A 19501-nucleotide genomic window follows, 5' to 3' on the forward strand; every position below is an offset into this window, starting at 1 on the left:
TCCGTAATATCTTGGCCCAGCAGCGGAATATATTCAATATGCTGCTTACCTATGGCGATGGAAAACCATCAAACAACAAATCAGTGCTTTTCATGCAAAACATTCTAGCTTAAGTTAGATTTAGTTTCAGCTCGTAGTCGGCAGCGAGGATAAAAAATTTGCTTTTAGTTATTAAGATACTTTAGAAAGTAAGCTACCAGATATAATTGGCGCCGTTAAACATTGAATTGTATTTGTGCCGTGTCAAATAAACTATAGATGAAGAAAAAAAATAATCACGACAAAATGTTTTCTCGTCTTTGGTAAAAATGGCATATTAGCCAATTTTTGAATTATGGGCAGAATAGCTCCGGTGGTATTCCATTCCGAAGCTGACGACGTAATAACGAAGCTCTTTTTAGCAAGTTTGTGATTTGGGTGTCTGAGCTGTGGCCGCTAAACTTTGTTCGTTGGGTCTGTTGTGAATCTTTTACAGCAATTGTTTGGTTTTAACAGGAGACAGCTGATAGGACTCTTTAGTGCTGGTAAGTAATTTGTCGAAAAATGCATATTAAATCATTTATTATTATTGTTTATAACAGGCTTTAATAGTGTTTCAAGGTTTTATTGATGAAATGCGAAGGGCTGTTTAGTATCATAAGCAAATCGGATTACTTCCAAGACTTCAAATGTGTGCTGCTATTGATGATAGGTTTGATGGCTAAAGTGTCCGAGGAATTCTTTCGCTGATTTATCGTTGTGACGTGAGAATTCTATAGCCTGCTTAAGATTTTTCAGCGCGTTCATTCGTAGAATACTCAAGTATGAGTTGTATTAGCTCTATTTTTTATTTTTCATCAGAGTTATCGCTCCTGATACTACTAGTGCTATTTTAATGAACATACCTAATTCTAGAATTATGACACTTTTATCGTTGCGTTACAAAATGGCAACGAATACTTTTGAATGAATGCTAAGGAATCCAGTTCAGTAGCTGTGAACATTTTAACCTAAACCTGGTAAGTCGAGAGAAATTTTTATTTCACATTTGAAAAAAGTTGACACATTAAATACGTGAGGTTTCACCTTGTGGAAACGCGTACGTTTCTTCTCAGATACTCCCGATTCAAACTGCATTTTACTAACTTTATAGCTCATATGTGAGAAAGTAACAATAGCTTTTACCCTTTTTATTAAATTCGGTATACCGAGCACGTTTGCAATACGCTATTCACTTACAAGCTGGTAATCTACAGCAGCTGATGGTACGAAATTTAAAGTGTGATTGAAGCACGCTAAATGTTTCGAAGTGGTGAAACCTTCTGATGCAGCTCTGGAACCATATTTTGTGCATTATTATCAGTGATAACGTTTGAAATTTGTGCGGTTGTCAAACCCCACAACTCGTTAAAGTTTAGCACTACGGTTGCTGCCGTTGATAACATGAGACAATAAGACATTTTATCAAAATAGTTCGTCAGAGTTCGTCTATGCGTTATACTATTTTATGATGAAAATCATGTAAAACCTTTGTTTCTCATTTTAAGAAACGGAGACTATTCCTAATAATCATAAAAAACAAAGCATTCGTTAGCGTTACTGCACGAACCACATGTAGTAAATAGTAGATTTGCGAGATTAAGGAACCTACCTACTGATAATGAACCTTGTAACAGTTAAAATCAATCGAGTTGTCAGAACTTCACAATAACAACAGTGGACGATATTTGCACTGCCCATCAGAAAATAATCGATCTCGGTTTATGACACGAATCGGTTCTTTTACGTTACAAAATTGTATTTTGGATCATATAATCTTAGGTTGGAGATAGTTCTGAGCACAACGTTGATTTTGTGATGAAATATGGAATAGTTATCGCCAGTTTTATGTGTCGTAATGCATTTTTCTATTGTATACAATTGTACGAACGGTCTCAAGTGTCTGAAGTCTCTTTTTTCACCAAACTGGGGTACATTCTGTGAAAACTGTGATAAATACGTAACGTTTTTGGTTGACGGAATAAAAGTTTTGGAATGCTAACAACTTCTAATAACTGCACCGAGTTTAATAGTTAATACACCGTTGGATAGTTAAAATATAAAAATATTATCCCCAACATTTTTCTAATACAAGGTTGAAAATTACCTTCGTTTATCCAGATTTTTTAACATATGCCTAGATCAGTGCTGATAAAAGTCATTTTTCCCAGCAAAATTCTTCGAAAATAACAGCCAATCATTTTCATTTTTCACTTCCAATGATCGCAGCACTCTTTCAGATACACTAGATTTTCGTCCTAGTAACGTGCTGTTATACTCAGATGAAATAGATCGCGCGCATCGTTCACGGTTACGGAATAAAATTTGACGACAAATCCAACCAAATGATCTTCACTTCAAAGCGAAAAAGAAAAACAAACAGTCCACTCAACCAAAATGAACCTCATCGAAACACTTTTCACTGACACTGTCCGATGCCTCGTTAACTGATAAACTGATTTTGTTGTCTTGCTTCCATCACATGAAATATAATGAGGTGTTTTGACAGTTCACTTCCATGCAAAAAGCGGGAAGGGAGAACTCTAAAAGGATTGTAAAAAAAATAACGTCCATGGATGCTTTTTTTCACTTTCACGCAAGAGTGTCAACAAATATCAACCTTGTCGAGGACACAAGTTTGTCAAGCGTTTCGTTTCTCGAGAGTTGCTCAGGTCGCACAGAAGTGCAAGTTGAACCCAGTCGGACAGATGGGATCCTTGCACGAAAAGGACTGTTAGCTGGAGAAGGTTTTGGTTGCAGCGAGGGATCGTTTGCAGCAGTTTCTTAGAGTGACGGCACCGGCAAACGACGTGGCGTGGGGTGGTTGTCGTTCGCGAGCTGATAAAACAGAAATCCGACGAGGCCATTATGAACCATCCAATGTATGCCTGAAGGGCACTGGGTACTGAAATGCCACTGCGACAGTCTTACTGATTGTCTTTTGTGGCTGGTCCCGATTGCTGTGCACAGGTTAATGCTCTGAACCCTCTGGTTCAGATTTACAGAATCGACAGGTGTCGTTCAACACTACACCAATTTTCTTTAAAAGATTAAAAGCTGGACAGTGTCCGGTAAGGAGTCCCGTAATCCGTAGTTTACTACGATTTAGACTAAATTACTTTCTGGCGGTTACGAGGTTCGGATAGATTAACTTTTTAGCTTGTCTACAACCCTTTTGCCATTGGGATGCTATTCCTAGCCTTTCCCAAATTAGTAGCTCGCTTTTGATAGCGGAATTGAACGTACCCAGAAACGGCTCGGGGTCAATAAACCGCTGAGCTGATCCCTGTCTTGCTAGGTAGTCAGCGTGTTCATTACCCTCGACTCCGCAATGTCCGGGCACCCAAAACAGAAAAACTGAGTTCTGTCGGGAAAGTTCCTGTAGAGTTTCAAAGCATTTTCAAACAAGTTAGGAAGCGTATTTGACGAACTTAAGTGCTAGTAGTGCTGCTTGACTGTCCGAGAATATACCGATTTTCGCATGTCTGTAGTTGCGTTTCAGACAAATTTTTGCGCAGATATAGCAGAGCCTTCCGTATAAAAACTAACGATACCAAGTGGAGGATTAGGCCCTCTGTTGTTCCACATAGAGCGGTTTGTTTACATCACTCTATACGGAATATCCATGTTGGTCCTAACGTCCATCCAGTCGGAGACTGTAGTTAATAGCGGAGTTAGTTTGAACTCCCTAAGTCTGCGAAGGTGGCCGATTTGGTCCCCTTCGAGTATAGTTTTCCACCTTTGCAACCAAGCTCTGCTTCTTTTTTCACATGAAGATGTAGAGGCAGTAGGCAGTGCATAGCTTCCATGGCTGCAGTTGGAGTTGTTCGCATAAAGCTGGTAACCGAAAAACATGCAAGTCGTTGAACTTTTTTTAGGTCGGCTCGGACAGTCACTTCGTTCACCTTAGGCCACCACACAAGGGCAGCATAGGTGATGCTTGGTCGGGCAATGGTCTTGTAAGACCAGAGTGCCAAGTCTGGTTTCAGTCCCCAGGTCTTACTCCCCAGAAGAGAACTCCTCCTTACGGGCATCCCTTGATCACCGACATTGTTACAGACGAATCTCCCAAGGTTGCTGTGATCACTCTAATAAAGTGCCTTGCGTGTATCCAGCTCCTTGAAGTGTGGTCGATTCCCTCATTGAAAAGAGCCGTGTTAATTGATGCAAAGGACGTGTTATCTAAGGCCCCTTCAACATCAAGAGAGGCGCATAGCGCCGTCTCCTGATATTCCAGGGACTTTTTAGTCAACGTCACTAAGCTGTGAGAGCAGTTTCTGTGGACTTGCCGCTTTGATAGGCATGTTGGTTCCTATGCAGCGGGGAGTCTTCAAAAAACTTATCACGGATATATTTATCCATTATTTTCTCCATCAACTTGAGAAGTGATGAAGTCAGACTTATGGGTCTGAAAGTCTGAGGTAGGGTTTTTCCTTTCTTCCAAGGGTAAACACTACTTCACCTTCAGCCAGTTATCCGAAATATGGCCCAGTATAAAGTTGGCTCTGAGGAGGTTGATGAGTTCGGACATTATAGCTGCATCCGATTTTTGTAGAAAGATGAGTAGTATGCCGTCTGGACCTGGAGACTTCATAGGGTCGAATCAGCCCAACCTATTGAAGCTTCCGTGAACAGTCGATGGGCCAGCAGGATGGACTCCCGAGACGCCATATGTCTCGAATTGTCCCGCCGCGACCAATCACTATTTGGTTCTTCGGTCTCTGTCGATCCAGGGTGTTCATTAGAACCTCCAACGTTTCCTTGGTAGTGGCAGTGAGGCATCCATCCTCTTTTTTCTTACTTGTCCTAAATCGTTGGTAAGGTCTTTGGACAGGTCGCCTTTTGGAGCCGCCGAGCTTCCGGCAGAGTTTGGATTCTTTCACAGCAACTAATTCTTTCCGTTTAGCCTTGCGTAGCTCGGCGTTGTACTTAGTGAAGGACGCTCTGTAGTCGTCCCAGTCCCGCCTAGTTTCCCGACGAAGGTCACTGAGTTGATCATTCCACCAGGGTACGTCACGGCATACTGACCGCTGTGTTAGTGGACACTGACTATAATAATACAGGTGTTGGAATGTTGTTAGAACTAAGGTTCTTAAAAAGTAATGGGGGTTCCATATCTAATTTCTGGCTTTTCCCTATCATCTTATATTTCGTGTGGAACCAAATAAATAAATATAAAAGTCAGGTTATTGGTATTTGCAAACAGCTTCTCCAACAACGGCAAAAACGGAAAACTTTTTGCATTTTATGGTGACCGGTGATGAAAAATGAAGTCTTTATGACAATCCAAAGCGGAAAAAATTATGGGGGTTTTCGTACCGTGTAAAAAACGTGAAAAAACCGCGTAATTTGGTAAATCGTCGTAAAAAAACGTGTATGTAAAATGAAACCGTGTAAAAAGAGACTTTACTGTACAAGGCAAGACACGACAAAGCGTCTATTTTCCACGACAACCGTTGGCCGCATATCGTCAAAAACGCCGAAATGAGATATCCTACCTCGCCCGCCGTATTCTACTGAAATTGTTGTATTCGGTTAGCTCCTCCTCTGACCATCTTGCTGCTTTTACTGATTATTATCATGTTTACCAGAACAAGTTTTCTGTCAAAAACTTTTATACACTAAAACGATGTCTTCGAAAAAAATCTAAACATATTTGACATGAAACTTCGTCTTTTGACAAATTTCTAAGAGTGGGTGTAAAACCAATGTTTGAATTCAGACCATGAATTTTTGTTCAATTTTGAATGCTTAGAGTAGTGAGGGGCAAAAGTACGCACGGAGTAAAAGTACGCATTGGCCTTTTCGAAACATACGAGCGAAATAAACTGGTAACATTGTATGAATTTGCAGTATTATAACGTCAGGTAATCACACATGTAAACACATATCATTCCGTTTACATGGTGCAAAGCTATGAGGAAAATTGTGTTTTGAGCTGTTTTGATCTAATTTTCTTAGTTTTGGAAACTATGATTGACCTATTGGAAAACTACAGAAACTCGAAATCAACAGAACCCAAAATACTCTTGTATAAATGTGGTTTGTAGTGTGAATTTGTTTTGCCGAAAATATTTTGAAGTTTGTCATAAAACTCAAACCAGCTGGAAAACTCATTGTGGGGCAAAAGTACGCACTAAGTGCCATTAACCGCAAGGAAAAAATGTGTACCCCCCAATATGTGAATTGCTGAAAATAAAATGGTGCCCTGAGACTGGAAATCGACTTCAGACGCCATTTTAAAACTCTAGATGGCGACTTTCGGTTCGTCTGGTTTCGTGTTCAGGTCTCTTGGCATCATTCCGATTCCAAAAGTGTTCATACGAGATGGTATTTGGTCAATTTTGCATATTTTTCAGTAACTGGAAGTAACCATCTTGAGTTTAAAAATCTGTGGAATACACACATCGGTATTCGGCCGTTTTGGGTTGTGTTCCGGGAACCGGAAGTCACCATCTTGTAATTCAAGATGGCGTCTAGAATCGTTTTCAGGTCTCTTGACATCATTCCGAATCCGAAATAACTCATATGGGGTGGTATTTGGTCATTTTTTACTGTTAACCGCAAACCGGAAGTCACCATCTTTAATTAAAAAATAGCGTCTGAAATTGATTCTTGACCTCAGAGTATCAATTCGATTCCAGAAGTACATATATCGGATGGTATTCAATCATTTATAGTTGTTTTGCGGAAACCGTAAGTCGCTATTTTGGAATCTAGTATGGCATCTGGTGTCGTATTCGGGTCTCTAGAAGCCCCAGTGGAATCTATTCCGGATGGTCCATTTTCGGGACATATCACCAAAACACCCACAACCCGGCCTGTGGAAGTAATTTTATGACCTTTGAACCAATAATTGTAAAATTCTGTTCAAATATTCATAAAGTTTCTAAGGTTCAGAACATATTCCCAGCAAACCAGATTTCCGGATATAAGAAAATTGTTTCGGGGCACCGCTCTAACTTAGCATAAAAGAATCAGTGCAAAACTAGCAAAAAACAATAAACTTTATTGAGGATAGTGAAGTAAATACACTGTTCATGCAGTGCGAACTTTTGCCCCGTAAACTGCGTACTTTTGCCCCGCATGCTGGGTAAAAGTTCGCAATTGAGTATTTTTTCTAAAAAGTGAAATTATCATGCTACAAACAAAATTCGAAAAACTCTGGTAATACATTTTAAAGACAACAAGTTCATGTACCGCTTGGAAAGAAAACCGAATTTTATAATAATTGTTTGCAATAGTTCTGTTGCAAAAACAATTAAGTGCGTACTTTTGCCCCTCACTACTCTATAGCTTGGTTAGTTTTCAACGGATTTCCTTCGTTTTCGCAGTAATCGATTGAAAATTTACACAGGTTTATCATAGATCTCAAACTGTGAAAAAAAAAGATTTTGGCTTTTTAACGATTTTGGTGCCCCTAGCAGAGATAATCTTTTCAGAGATTCACCAAAAAAAAATTCTTTTGTCATTTTTTTATAGGCTTGAATCATGCTTAAACTATCCTAGAATCAAAATCTACATAGTCCAAGTACTGATTTAAACTCAAAATTCGTTTAAATCAATTTTTACCGAACAACTTTGATGCTCCTAAATATAATTTTTCGTTTATTTTGGCGATGCTCGTTTTCTTTTTTTAATTTCTAGGCTTTGTGAACTAGTAGAAGTTACCTATGATCGATATTGTTTTTCAAATTTGAAGTATAGTGGTCGCTGCATCAAGTTCCGACCGTGACAGCGTCTCTACAGCACGTGTTTACTCACAATTTCCCTTTGTTTAGTCGATCAGCCGTTCTTATTGTAAACGTTCTTTGTTTGATTTTTTCTACACTTTTTAACTGTAAGTTATATTCAAAAGTACTAAGAAATATGAGTGACAAGTTTGAGTTTTGCGTGAGGTCGAACGCCAACCGTGTCAAAGTCGCTGAGCATCGCATGTCTGATATCGCGAAAGAGGGTAGGCGCAGCCCTACATCAGATAAAAAGAAGGAAGAAGAGGAAAATAAAGCCAGGGACGTACTGGAGATGTGTGGTCATCAACACAAAGGTGTGTTTAGTAAGCGCAAATGCTTCTTCAGAACAACGTTTTCTTGTAAAATGTAACTAACGAGAAGTTAAGTACAAAAAAACAAACTTTTGAGTAACTTTTACATGAAATATTCTTTAACTCTGTACCCGATGAAGATAAGAATTTTGTTTGTTCAGCAAAGTTTCATATTTTTGCACGTTCTGAAACGTTGCCAAATATATCATTCTTCTATCTCTTAATACAAAAACGTTAGTAATTTTGATATATGAAAACCTACTTTAACATATGCTCTCAGTACTCTAACATGGGTGGATTGAGACAAATGGAACCTACAAGGCTTTACTTCAGCTTTACTTCAAGGAAAAGTATTTACATCATGATTCCACTTACCCCTTTTTAACCTATACGTTCTTGAAGTTATCGAAAAAATAAGCTAGAATACAATATAACATTGTAAGGGAAAGCGCTGGACTTGTATGATCTTTGGCAAAAATATGTGTTTTGCGTGTCTTAACAATTCCTTCGAACAATACTTTCGTGAAAAATGCAACTGACAATAGTCGAGTACAAAAAACTAAATTTTAAGTAAGTTCCATATAATATACTTTATAACTTTGTACCGAATGAAGATCGGATTTTCATTTGTTCAACGAAGTTTCATATTTTTCAACAAAATTTCATATTTTTTGATTTTCTACAACTTTTCTGAATAACTTATTCCTTCATCTCTTGACGCAAGAAGTTAGTTTTTTTTTATTTGAGTAAACTTTTCATAATTTTTGTCAATTTGCGATTATGCGGGTCATTCGTACAAACAATTGTTCCGAACACACTACTAAGCTCTAAACTAGGGTCTTTTTTACGTGGTTTATTTTTATGCGTTTTATTAAACGCGATTTTTTTTACAATAACACGTGTTGAATTTTGATTCGAATGGCCAGGAATCTAGCATACCGAACTTCTTTGAGCGCAAATATGTTAGCCGCTGAGTAGCTAGCTTTGCTCACAGGAGAAATGAACTTTCTTACGCAGGGGAGTTTGTCCCGGATGAGCCGCTTATCGAGCGAAATTGCCGAGATGAAATTTCATTAACGCGCGTACAGATTTCCAGAAAGCGTGAACTGCTTGCAATAAAAGTCACCATTTGCGATCGAAAACTTATTTATTTTACCGAGGGAGTACACAATTAACACATGCTCTTTACTTGACCATCTAGACGCTACTATTTTATTGAACAATTTCAGATTTCGATCAGCGAGATCGCGCCTACAGATTATCCGTTGCGGCCTAATATCTGTGTGCGTGAATCAGTAGAGATGATCAGTTTAACCGATATCGTTTGCCTATCATTCACGTTTAGGGTTCTAATCCTTTATAGCATGATAAAATTTGTTATACAAATTCCAATCTTAACATTACCGGCCCCCTTGAACTGGCTTCAATCTAAGCATACATAAACTAAAAAATACATTAAACATTTACAAACTTAATTTATGTCAGTCATTCCTTCTGCGGGCTCGAGAGATTTATCTGCGTTGCAATTTTGTCATCTGGCAAAGGACAAACTCGGCATACAGGTCGCTTGTAAATACCATTAGCAGTTTTCACGGTTACTACTCGAATCACTCCATCGCTGCCAGGATGCACATCGGTGATACGAGCCAAAGGTCAGCATAATGGTGGCATGTTGTCTTCTCGCAATACAACTATGTTGCCGATTCGAATTGGAATTGGCTGGATCCCTTTGCTGGTTGCTTGAAGTTCAGATAAATATTCGTTGCTCCACCGCTGCCAATATTGTTGAAACATTTGTTCTCGCTGCTGGTAGTGGATCAGGCGGTTTTTGGGCGTACTTAGCAGGTTTCGGTCAGGCAGTGCCTTCATAGGGGCTCCGATAAAGAAGTGTCCAGGAGTGAGAACATTGAGGTCTGAAGGGTCATCAGATAACGGAACTAATGGGCGAGAATTCAGTGCGGCGGCTATTTGAACGAGAAGTGTGGAGAGGTTTTCGTGAGTGAGCTGATGGGTGCCTATTTCTCTCTTCAACGCACTCTTAACAGAGCGTACTGCTGCCTCCCACAATCCACCTTGGGGGAATAAAATGCCAATTGATGGCTTGCTCAGAAAATTCGTTTCCAATTTGCCTTTTGCTTATTTCGTCGTTGAATATCTGGTATAGCTCGTTAAGCTCGTGCTTGGCTCCAGCAAAGTTTTTGGCATTGTCAGTGTGAACATCAGATGGAATTCCGTGGTGACCAGAAAAACGCCGAAACGCCGAAAGAAACCCAGCTGTCGATAGATCACCTACCAGTTCGAGATGCATTGCTTTCGTGGCAAAACAGACAAAGACTGCAATATACACTTTGGGAGCAGCGGCGCGACGATGCGGGGGCTTCGTGTAAAACGGGCCACAGTAATCAATACCAGTAACAGAAAAGGGCCGACTTGGGCTTACACGGGCCGAGGGAAGCTGCCCCGTAGGTTGGTCAATGGGAGACGGATTGCATCGGAAGCAACGAATACAGCTTCGCAGTACAGAGTTTACCGCACGTTTACCATGAATAGGCCAATATTCCTGTCTCATAGTCGATAGCGTAAGTTGCCGTACGCCATGAAATGTTTTGCGATGAAAATAATCTACAATCATTTTGGTAAATGGGTGTGCGCTTGGAAGTATAGCTGGATGCTTATGGTGGTATTGCTCGTTTGAAAGGCGTAAACGGCCTCCGACTCTTATGACATCATCTTCATCAAGAAATGGGTTAAGGAGCCTTAGTGGTGATTTTCGTTCTACACATCCCTGCTTTCGTAAATACTTGATGTCCTCCTCAAAACACTCAGTATGTAACAACTTTATTAGGCTGAGCTTGGCTGCATCGTACTCAACAACAGTTAAAAACGGGGTGCGATTTGCCTGCATCGGAGAGCGACAATTGCGAGCAAAGCGTGCGCAATAAGCTACAATCCGTAAAAGCGGTTCTAATGTTGATCGGAACGTGAAGAGTGCATTAGGCGTAGGAGTAGCAGCTGTAATATGAACTACTTTTCTAAGTTCCAAATCTTCTTCCTCAAAGCCAGAATTTTCCATTTGAATAGGCCAAGTATTTTGGGGTTTGCGTAACCAAAGTGGTCCCAACCTCCATAGTTGACTCTGCGCAAAATCATTTGCACCCATGCCTCGGGAAACTAAATCGGCTGGATTCTCCTTTCCAGCAACATGGCGCCATGTATGCTCGCGAGAGAGAGTTTGAATTGTAGAAACACGGTTCGCGATGTAGGTTTGCCAGGTATTGGGAGGTGCTTTCAGCCAATGAAGCACTATTGTTGAATCGGACCAAAAAAAACGACCGGGTATCGGTCAGCTCTAAGGACTTTATCACATTGGAATGTAAACAAGCAGCTTCCTTGGCAGCGCATAATTCCAGACGCGGTAGGGTCACTCTTTTCAGGGGAGCGACACGAGATTTCGACGATAACAACTCTATGCGAATATTACCCGCTGCATCGATCGATCTGGCGTACAAACACGCACCATAGGCCAACTCAGATGCGTCCGCAAAACAATGCAACTGAACTTCTATCCAATCAGCAATGAATGCAAAGCGGCTAATTCGTACTTCGGCTAATTCAGTGAGAGGTTCATGGAAATCCTTCCATCTTTTTTCTAACTCTTCCGGGACTGGGAAGTCCCATCCAGTTTGCAACAGGGCTAGCCTTTGCATAATCAATTTGGCCGTGACCACAACCGGAGCCATTAACCCGAGTGGATCAAAAAGCCTAGCGATGGAGGAAAGAATGCTTCTTCTTGTCCAAATTTTCGTGTTATTTGTGAAATCAAATGAAAAGCGAAATTCATCTGAGTTTGGATCCCAAGTAATTTCCAATGTCCTAATCCTTTCGTCGGAATTTATTCCGAACGCGACCGAAATATTTGTGGCCAATTGGTCTTCAGGAATTTCAGCAAGTACTTCTGGGCGATTTGAGCACCATTTTCGCAGAGTGAGACCAGCTTTAGACATTAGTTCTGTTAATTCGCGCCGTAACCGAATAGCTTTGTTTATATCAGAAGATCCTCCTATAAAATCATCAACATAGATGTCGTGCATTAGGGCTGCCTGAGCACTAGGATAAGCAGATCCCTCATCTTTAGCCAATTGCTGCAGAGTTCTAATAGCCAAGAAGGAAGAAGGCGTCAATCCATAGGTAACAGTTAATAGCTCATAAACGCCAACTTCTTCCTCAGGTGAAAACCTCCAAAATATTCTCTGCAGGGAAGTGTCGTCCGAATGCAAACGAATTTGCCTATACATTTTCGCGATGTCTCCAACTATGGCAACTTCGTGTTTGCGAAATCTTAAAAGAATTCCGAGAAGCGAATCTTGAATGGTGGGTCCCTTTAAAAGTGCGTCGTTAAGAGCATATCCAGAGTTAGTGCGAGCTGACCCGTCAAATACCACACGCACTTTTGTGGTCGTACTAGATTCCTTCACTACCGCGTGATGTGGCAAATAGTGAATTTTCCGAGGTTGCATATCCACTGCAGCATCCTCAGACACCTTACACATATGACCCAGATCCAAATACTCCTGAATAAAAGCGTGATACTGTTGCTTCATTTCAGCATCTCTTTCCAACCGTTTTCCCAGGTTTAAAAAACGATTCATCGCTACGTCCTTTGATTCACCTACCATTCTAGTAAAGTTGACATGCTTGGGCATGCGCACTTCGTATCGGCCATCTTCTAACCGCTTATGGGTTCCAATGTAGTGAGTTTCACAGTCTTGCTCTTCTTTGGACCAAATTTGTTGCTCATCAAGACTTTCGGCCTGCCAAAACCTTTCCAGTGCTTCCATCAAATTCTCCGAAGTAGCTAAGCAGCAATTCACGGGTTCATCATTTACATCCGAACATTTACCTGAGACGACCCATCCAAACACTGTGTCGACTAGTACGGGAAGTCCACGTCCAAGCGATATGCGACCCATTTCTCGTTCATATAAAAATTGGTAAAAATACTCCGCTCCGATTATCATATCAATCCTGTTGCACACGTTAAATTGTGGATCGGCTAATTGAAGTTTTCCAGGAATCTTCCAATGAGACGTAGGAATAGTCACCGAAGGAAGTTGTGAGGTTATCCGTGGGAGCACAAGAAAATCGATCGAAACCGAGAATTTGGTGACTCTTGAGCTTATTATCGTATTGACTGCATATCTGGACCTACTCTCTGATTGCCCAACTCCGCATATTGGTATATTGACCGATCGCCTGTTCAATTTTAGCATCTGACACAATCTTTCACTGATGATATTTGCTTGTGACCCGTTGTCGAGTAGCGCTCTAGCCAGCAACTTATTTCCGTTCTGATTTGTTATCTGCAGCACAACAGTAGATAAGAAAACATTACATATTCCGAGCTTTCTTCCAGTTTCAACACTATATGACCCTACAGCCTCTTGCTCCGGTGCCTCGAATTGTTCATCTTCAGTTCCACTCGCCGCAACATTCGTAGCAGCTCTTGGATTGGATTCCATCGAAGGTGTCGGTATCGCAGTGCTTACTGTGTTAGTTGGGAAGCCCGGATGAATGAGCGAGTGATGCTTCCGTCCACATGTTCTGCACGTAAAATTTGAGTTGCAATCCAGCACCCAGTGTCCAGTTCGAAAACAATTACTGCACAAACGCTTAGCATTTATTAGCTCTAGCCTCTCTTTATTATTTAAGTTCAAAAACGCAGCACAACGAGCCATATAGTGGTCACCACTGCAGCATGGGCAAATCGTAGGTCGCTCACCCGTTCTAGTAGCATTTATTGCTATCCTTGGACGCTTGCTCATTGACTTATGAGAACTTTCCTCTACTGAATTAGTTGATACAGCATCCAGCACCCTTGTGCGCTTTTCCAAAAAGGCTACCAAAACTTCGAAGGTTGGCTCACTTACTGAAGCTGCATGATCCTTCCACATCTGCAGTGAACGCGAGTCTAACTTTGAGCACATCCAGTGTAGCAACAATGCACCCCAACATTCGGTTTTTTCACCCAATTGCTTTAAAACCTTTAATCGTTGCTCAAACTCGTCCACTAATCCGTGGATACTAGCAGCTATCTCCCGCTCAATTTTAGGGTATTCCATCAAGGCCTGTAAGTGCCTCTTTTTTAACAAGTATTCATTCGAGTATCGCTTAGTAATAGTTTCCCATGCAATCGCGTAGTTTCCACTGGTGATCGTCAACGATTCTATAAGTTTAGCTGCTTCACCCTTCAGAGCGGACTTCAAATAGTGAAATCTTTGCACATCATTGAGATCAGTTGACTCATGAATAAGTGATTCGTATGTTGACTTAAAAGAAAGCCACCCTGTGTAATCGCCGTCAAAATCAGGCAATGAAATTTGTGGTAAACGAACCCCACTGTAAGTATTGTGGCTTCTACCAATTGTTGTATCTAAATTTGCTATGGGTTGAATGCTAGGTGCTATCTTAGCCAACAACGCCGCTCGTATCTCATAGTATTCATGCTCAAACTTGCCGGAGACCCTGTTAGTTTCTTCTTCATATTCCCCATGTTCATCTAACTCTGCTATTTCCTCTTGGATTGCCTCAAACTCTTCCAACTTTTTCTCTAATTTGTCCAACCTGCTCTGAACCTGCCCGTAATGCGCTTCTACCTCGTATGCGTCTAGAAATTGCACATGCCGCTTAAGCGCCTGAAACATTCTTTCTCGCCTTTCGACCTTCTCTTTCATAAATTTGTCCGCCATGCCAACTACCAATATCAGCTAAGTAAAACGTAGACTCAGCAAAGCAGTAGACCGGAAATGAAAGCACAAAGGACCAGGAAGCACCTCTGACGAACGCGTAAATTTATTGGACAGAAACTCACCTGAAGCCTGTCTAATAAAGGCCTTGTATTAGTTATAAAAAAAAGTCCAGCCAAAGCAAAGTAAGATGCCAATCCTGTTCAATGCCGATGTTGTGTATTGTCGTGTTCTCCAAACAAAGCAGGAAGGACCAGTCCAGGAATGCGTACCGAAAACGAAATAACCACACGGACCAGGAAGTACCGCCAATGATGATTTAGAAAAGTTGGACAGGTACTCACCTGAGCCCTGTTCAATTTAGGCCTTGTATATAATCAAATGAATCTCTCTCCCACGCGCGGTCCAGCATTTGTGACAGCAACCGTATTTAATCGTTCCAATTCCTCTATGCCAAAAATGCGAGTCCAAATGTAACCAACCGATAAATTTTTTATGCACTCATTCCCCAGACGTTCAATTGTTTCTCCTAGTGTACTGGTTGCCCCGCAGACGTGATTGATTTCGTTGCGCCTCTTTCGCTTCCAATACAGCGATACAGAATAATGATCGGCAACAGTGTTAAAATATCATTCTAATTACGTGAGTACCCAACTGAGTGCATTTGATCGATGAAATATTTCACAAAGATGTTGGTTTTCGCTTGTAGATGTATCAGCACTAATTCAGCAGAATAATTGTACCAGTATTATAATAAGTACAAGATGGCTAATTTCCCAGCCATACATCCTGGTCACGGCACCAAAAATGTTGAATTTTGATTCGAATGGCCAGGAATCTAGCATACCGAACTTCTTTGAGCGCAAATATGTTAGCCGCTGAGTAGCTAGCTTTGCTCACAGGAGAAATGAACTTTCTTACGCAGGGGAGTTTGTCCCGGATGAGCCGGTTATCGAGCGAAATTGCCGAGATGAAATTTCATTAACGCGCGTACAGATTTCCAGAAAGCGTGAACTGCTTGCAATAAAAGTCACCATTTGCGATCGAAAACTTATTTATTTTACCGAGGGAGTACACAATTAACACATGCTCTTTACTTGACCATCTAGACGCTACTATTTTATTGAACAATTTCAGATTTCGATCAGCGAGATCGCGCCTACAGATTATCCGTTGCGGCCTAATATCTGTGTGCGTGAATCAGTAGAGATGATCAGTTTAACCGATATCGTTTGCCTATCATTCACGTTTAAGGTTCTAATCCTTTATAGCATGATAAAATTTGTTATACAAATTCCAATCTTAACAACACGGATTATTTTTATGTGATTCGTAAGACTATTTGTACGCGGTATCAAATAAGTTCAGTATAAGTACATCTAATCCCACCCTTAAAAAGCGGTTCAATCATCCGCGTAAAAAAAGACCCCAGTGTAAACTTTAAACTGACGATTAAAAATGTTGAAACATGATGACAGAAGCGAATTCAAAACAAATGAGTTACTATGTGATTGAATTTTGTGCAAACAAAGTGTTGAAGTGCTATCGAATTTTATGTTGTACATTTAAATACGGCATCAGTACAGAACAGGAATGAAAGGATCATTATGCGGCAAAATAAGATAACATTAACCTTCAATTGTAGCGCTAAACCTGATGAATAAAATGTTCAATCTTCAATCATTTATGTGTTGTCCTGAAAAGGACAGTTTGTTGTTCGTTTTCCTGATAGACGTAATTTTACGTCAAATATTCTAATGATCAAAACAAAACTAACGGGAAAATAGTTTATTTTAGCGCAGGAATGTTGTCTAGAGTTGTCTTATTTAAAGCATGTAAATTCGTTTGTGATACATGCAATCTCATTCTTATTGCTACTGCATTTAATCACTCAACCCCCAACATATCATTGGAAACAGTAGCGAATGCGATGTGCGACTATGAAATTCTATGTTTAGCGTAATATGTTTAAATAAAATTACTAAAACACGAGACCCCCTCTAGCATCTAACGAACTGAAATTTCAAGATTCATTTGGAAATTGTAGATTTTTTTAATTTTATCATTTATTAATAATTTGTTTGGTAGAAAAATTGACTGGTCCTACAAGTTTTATAATCATAGAAATCGCGTCATTTATGCCATTATTTCTGTAAACTAGAAAGAACTGCCGTTTCGATAGACGTAAATTTATTATGACTACATGCGACGCTAATAATGAAAGTGGAATATGAAAATCGATACTCGTTCACTCTACGAATTCGACCGTGAAAGTTGTAACTCTCCGCAAATTACACTTTCTAACGGTCTGTAACCACAGTTTCTCACACCCAACGGCTGTTTGTAAACAGCTGCGAGGTGCTCCAATTGAGTGTGAAATAATTAGCCCGAAATAAGTCCCTGCAGCGTATAACTAAACAGCTGATGCCTGACGACTGGTCTGACTAGCAAGCTCTAGGCTCTTAGCTCGAGCCGGCACTTGTCACCATCATCGAACATTAATTTGTCCCTGCAGGATGTCGTGTACTGCTGTAAACCTGCTACTTTCGTCATTGGTTGATACCGAATGGCGAAGATATTTACTCACACCATCGCCGAAGCTAGGATTCGTAAATATTTAACGACGCTCAACACAACCCACAAATTATACACGACTTTATTGAGCCAAATGGAAGGTGTAAATCCGAGGCAGAAGTTCCTATAGAAACTTTCTCCGCAAGTGTAGCTATAATTGCCGTAAATGAGGGAACTTTCGCGGGTGATGAAATTAGAAATCAAGTTTGATTCTAATTACAACCGTAATCGATGCTGTCTCCTTTTTTGACAGCCAGCTGTGAGGCGAATAAAAACCGTTCCAACTCGTCACGTGACAGGATAATCCGATTTTTGAGTGAATTTGCGAGACATCAAAAGTTGCTACAATGCAATAGCAAAATTTATAAGCTCCATTTCTTCGTATAATAGCCCCATTTTAATCAACACAAAACACCCCCTAACGGGGTAACAAAAGTTTTTTCTTGGCGTGTTCGCAACTTTCGACATCATCAGCGCGAAACCGCTCGGTTTTATCGTGGAAAGTTTTGTGCCAGCAACAAAAAGCCGAACATCACTTGCTTTTTCACTGTACGCCTGGCTTCAAGTGACTTTCACACCTAACGAGCAGCGATAGCGCCGCGCAATAACAGACGTTGTGTATAATTTGTAAATTTTGTCTCGATAAGAAACAATTTAACAACCTAGCAAGAGCAAACCAGTTATGCGGAGACAGGAGCAACTTTCGAGTGCATCTTAGGACAGTTTATAACACACGAGAAAAATCACACTTCAGAAAGTAGTCCGGTGTGAAACTTTCACGAGGATGTCAGTTTTGTTTCAGCTGCTCGGGGCACTGCTGTACTCATAGTCTGCTTAGAAGGAGTGCATGCATGCATACGTGCATATTTTATTGGTAAGCTTTATGAGCATAGTTTTGTGGAAAAAAGAACCGTCGTAGGTGGGACTTTTCACCCGTCCTGTGGACTAGAAATGAGCTGCAAAGTGTGACTTCCCTTAATCAACGAGTTCGGAGTTGGGGTTTGATATTTCATCAGAAGTTTCGTGTATAATACTATGAATTTTTAATCAAAAAACAGGATTTTTTCGTCTATTTGTAGCTTGTACAACATAGATTCAACAAACCTCTATATAGATCACATTTTGGTGGCAGAATTAACAAAAAGTTTGTTTAGAATGAAAAACTAAAATATATCCGCAAATTCGAAATTGAATCAGAAATAACTTATTGAGAGCGATAAGTTCGAATTAATGCTATCGATGCAATGCTAGACGCCTCCTTCGAATGTCATCATAATGGAGACGCATTATCATTGATGATATACCAATGTTATTTCTAACCTAAACTTATTGCCATATGTTGAAATGCTCAAAAATGGCTCCAAAAGATTTACCAACATCATTTCACAGAAAATTTTTGCATCTATTTCCCCTTTTGCATTTCATCCTAATAGATATACTTTTCTAGTGAAAACAAAACGATGAAACGCAAGCATTCCTGGTGTTTGCCAACGGAAATACTATTTAACCGAAGTTTGACTATAACAAGCGCCGACAAGAACACTGATAGCTCTAGACATTTCGGCTTCGCACTTGCTCAGTAGTCAGAACGTCGTCCGCTTGAGTGCTAATAAAACTTTAATTTGCGTGTGTAGCATAATCGCATAACTTCTGGTACTCTTTGACTCAAACAAACAAAGCCGCTCGCTCATCCTGCCTCGTGCACATTCATACATTAATGATTTCCTGTCACTCCCGACAGAAGCTCGCAAACACGGAAGTGGAATAATAACTGGTAGGATATGAGCACTCGCACACACGCACATTTGGCATCTTCCCCATATCATTTCTCGTGGATGTCAGTCCGAGGGCGATAGAGCTCGGTAGTTGAATGTTGTGTCTAACTCCCCTACAACCCACAATTCATCTTCATCTAGTTCTCGCTATCGCTGCCACTAGCACTAGCAGAGCATTTCTAGCCTGAAACTGAAAATCATGATTTTTTTAATTAAATTGCCATACCTTTAAAGTGCTGTCGCTGGCAAAACTTAATGACTGTCAGTTGGTGTTGTACAGTAATTGTACGCTTTCTTCCTTTCTTTTTCGCTTTATTTGACTGCACAAAACTGCAGCCATTTCTAAT

The 19501-nt window shown here is 40.4% G+C and overlaps 2 protein-coding genes across 2 annotated transcripts in view; one reads left to right on the forward strand and one right to left on the reverse strand.

The window, feature by feature from the left end:
- The window catches only part of LOC129721159 (5-hydroxytryptamine receptor-like), a 422605-nt gene that overhangs the window by 299426 nt on the left and 103678 nt on the right, over positions 1 to 19501 (forward strand). The window lies entirely within an intron of this gene.
- On the reverse strand, positions 11209 to 14763 carry LOC129720611 (uncharacterized). The gene has a single exon (XM_055672101.1). The coding sequence runs from the start codon at positions 14761 to 14763 to the stop codon at positions 11209 to 11211; it is 3555 nt and encodes a 1184-aa protein (XP_055528076.1).

Source organism: Wyeomyia smithii, chromosome 2 (assembly GCF_029784165.1).
Source record: "Wyeomyia smithii strain HCP4-BCI-WySm-NY-G18 chromosome 2, ASM2978416v1, whole genome shotgun sequence".
Taxonomy (NCBI): domain Eukaryota; kingdom Metazoa; phylum Arthropoda; class Insecta; order Diptera; family Culicidae; genus Wyeomyia; species Wyeomyia smithii.

What these genes read in the sequence shown, in the direction of transcription:
- LOC129720611 (XM_055672101.1), bottom strand. Translation starts at nt 14,763, where the DNA reads ATGTTTCAGGCGCTTAAGCGGCATGTGCAATTTCTAGACGCATACGAG.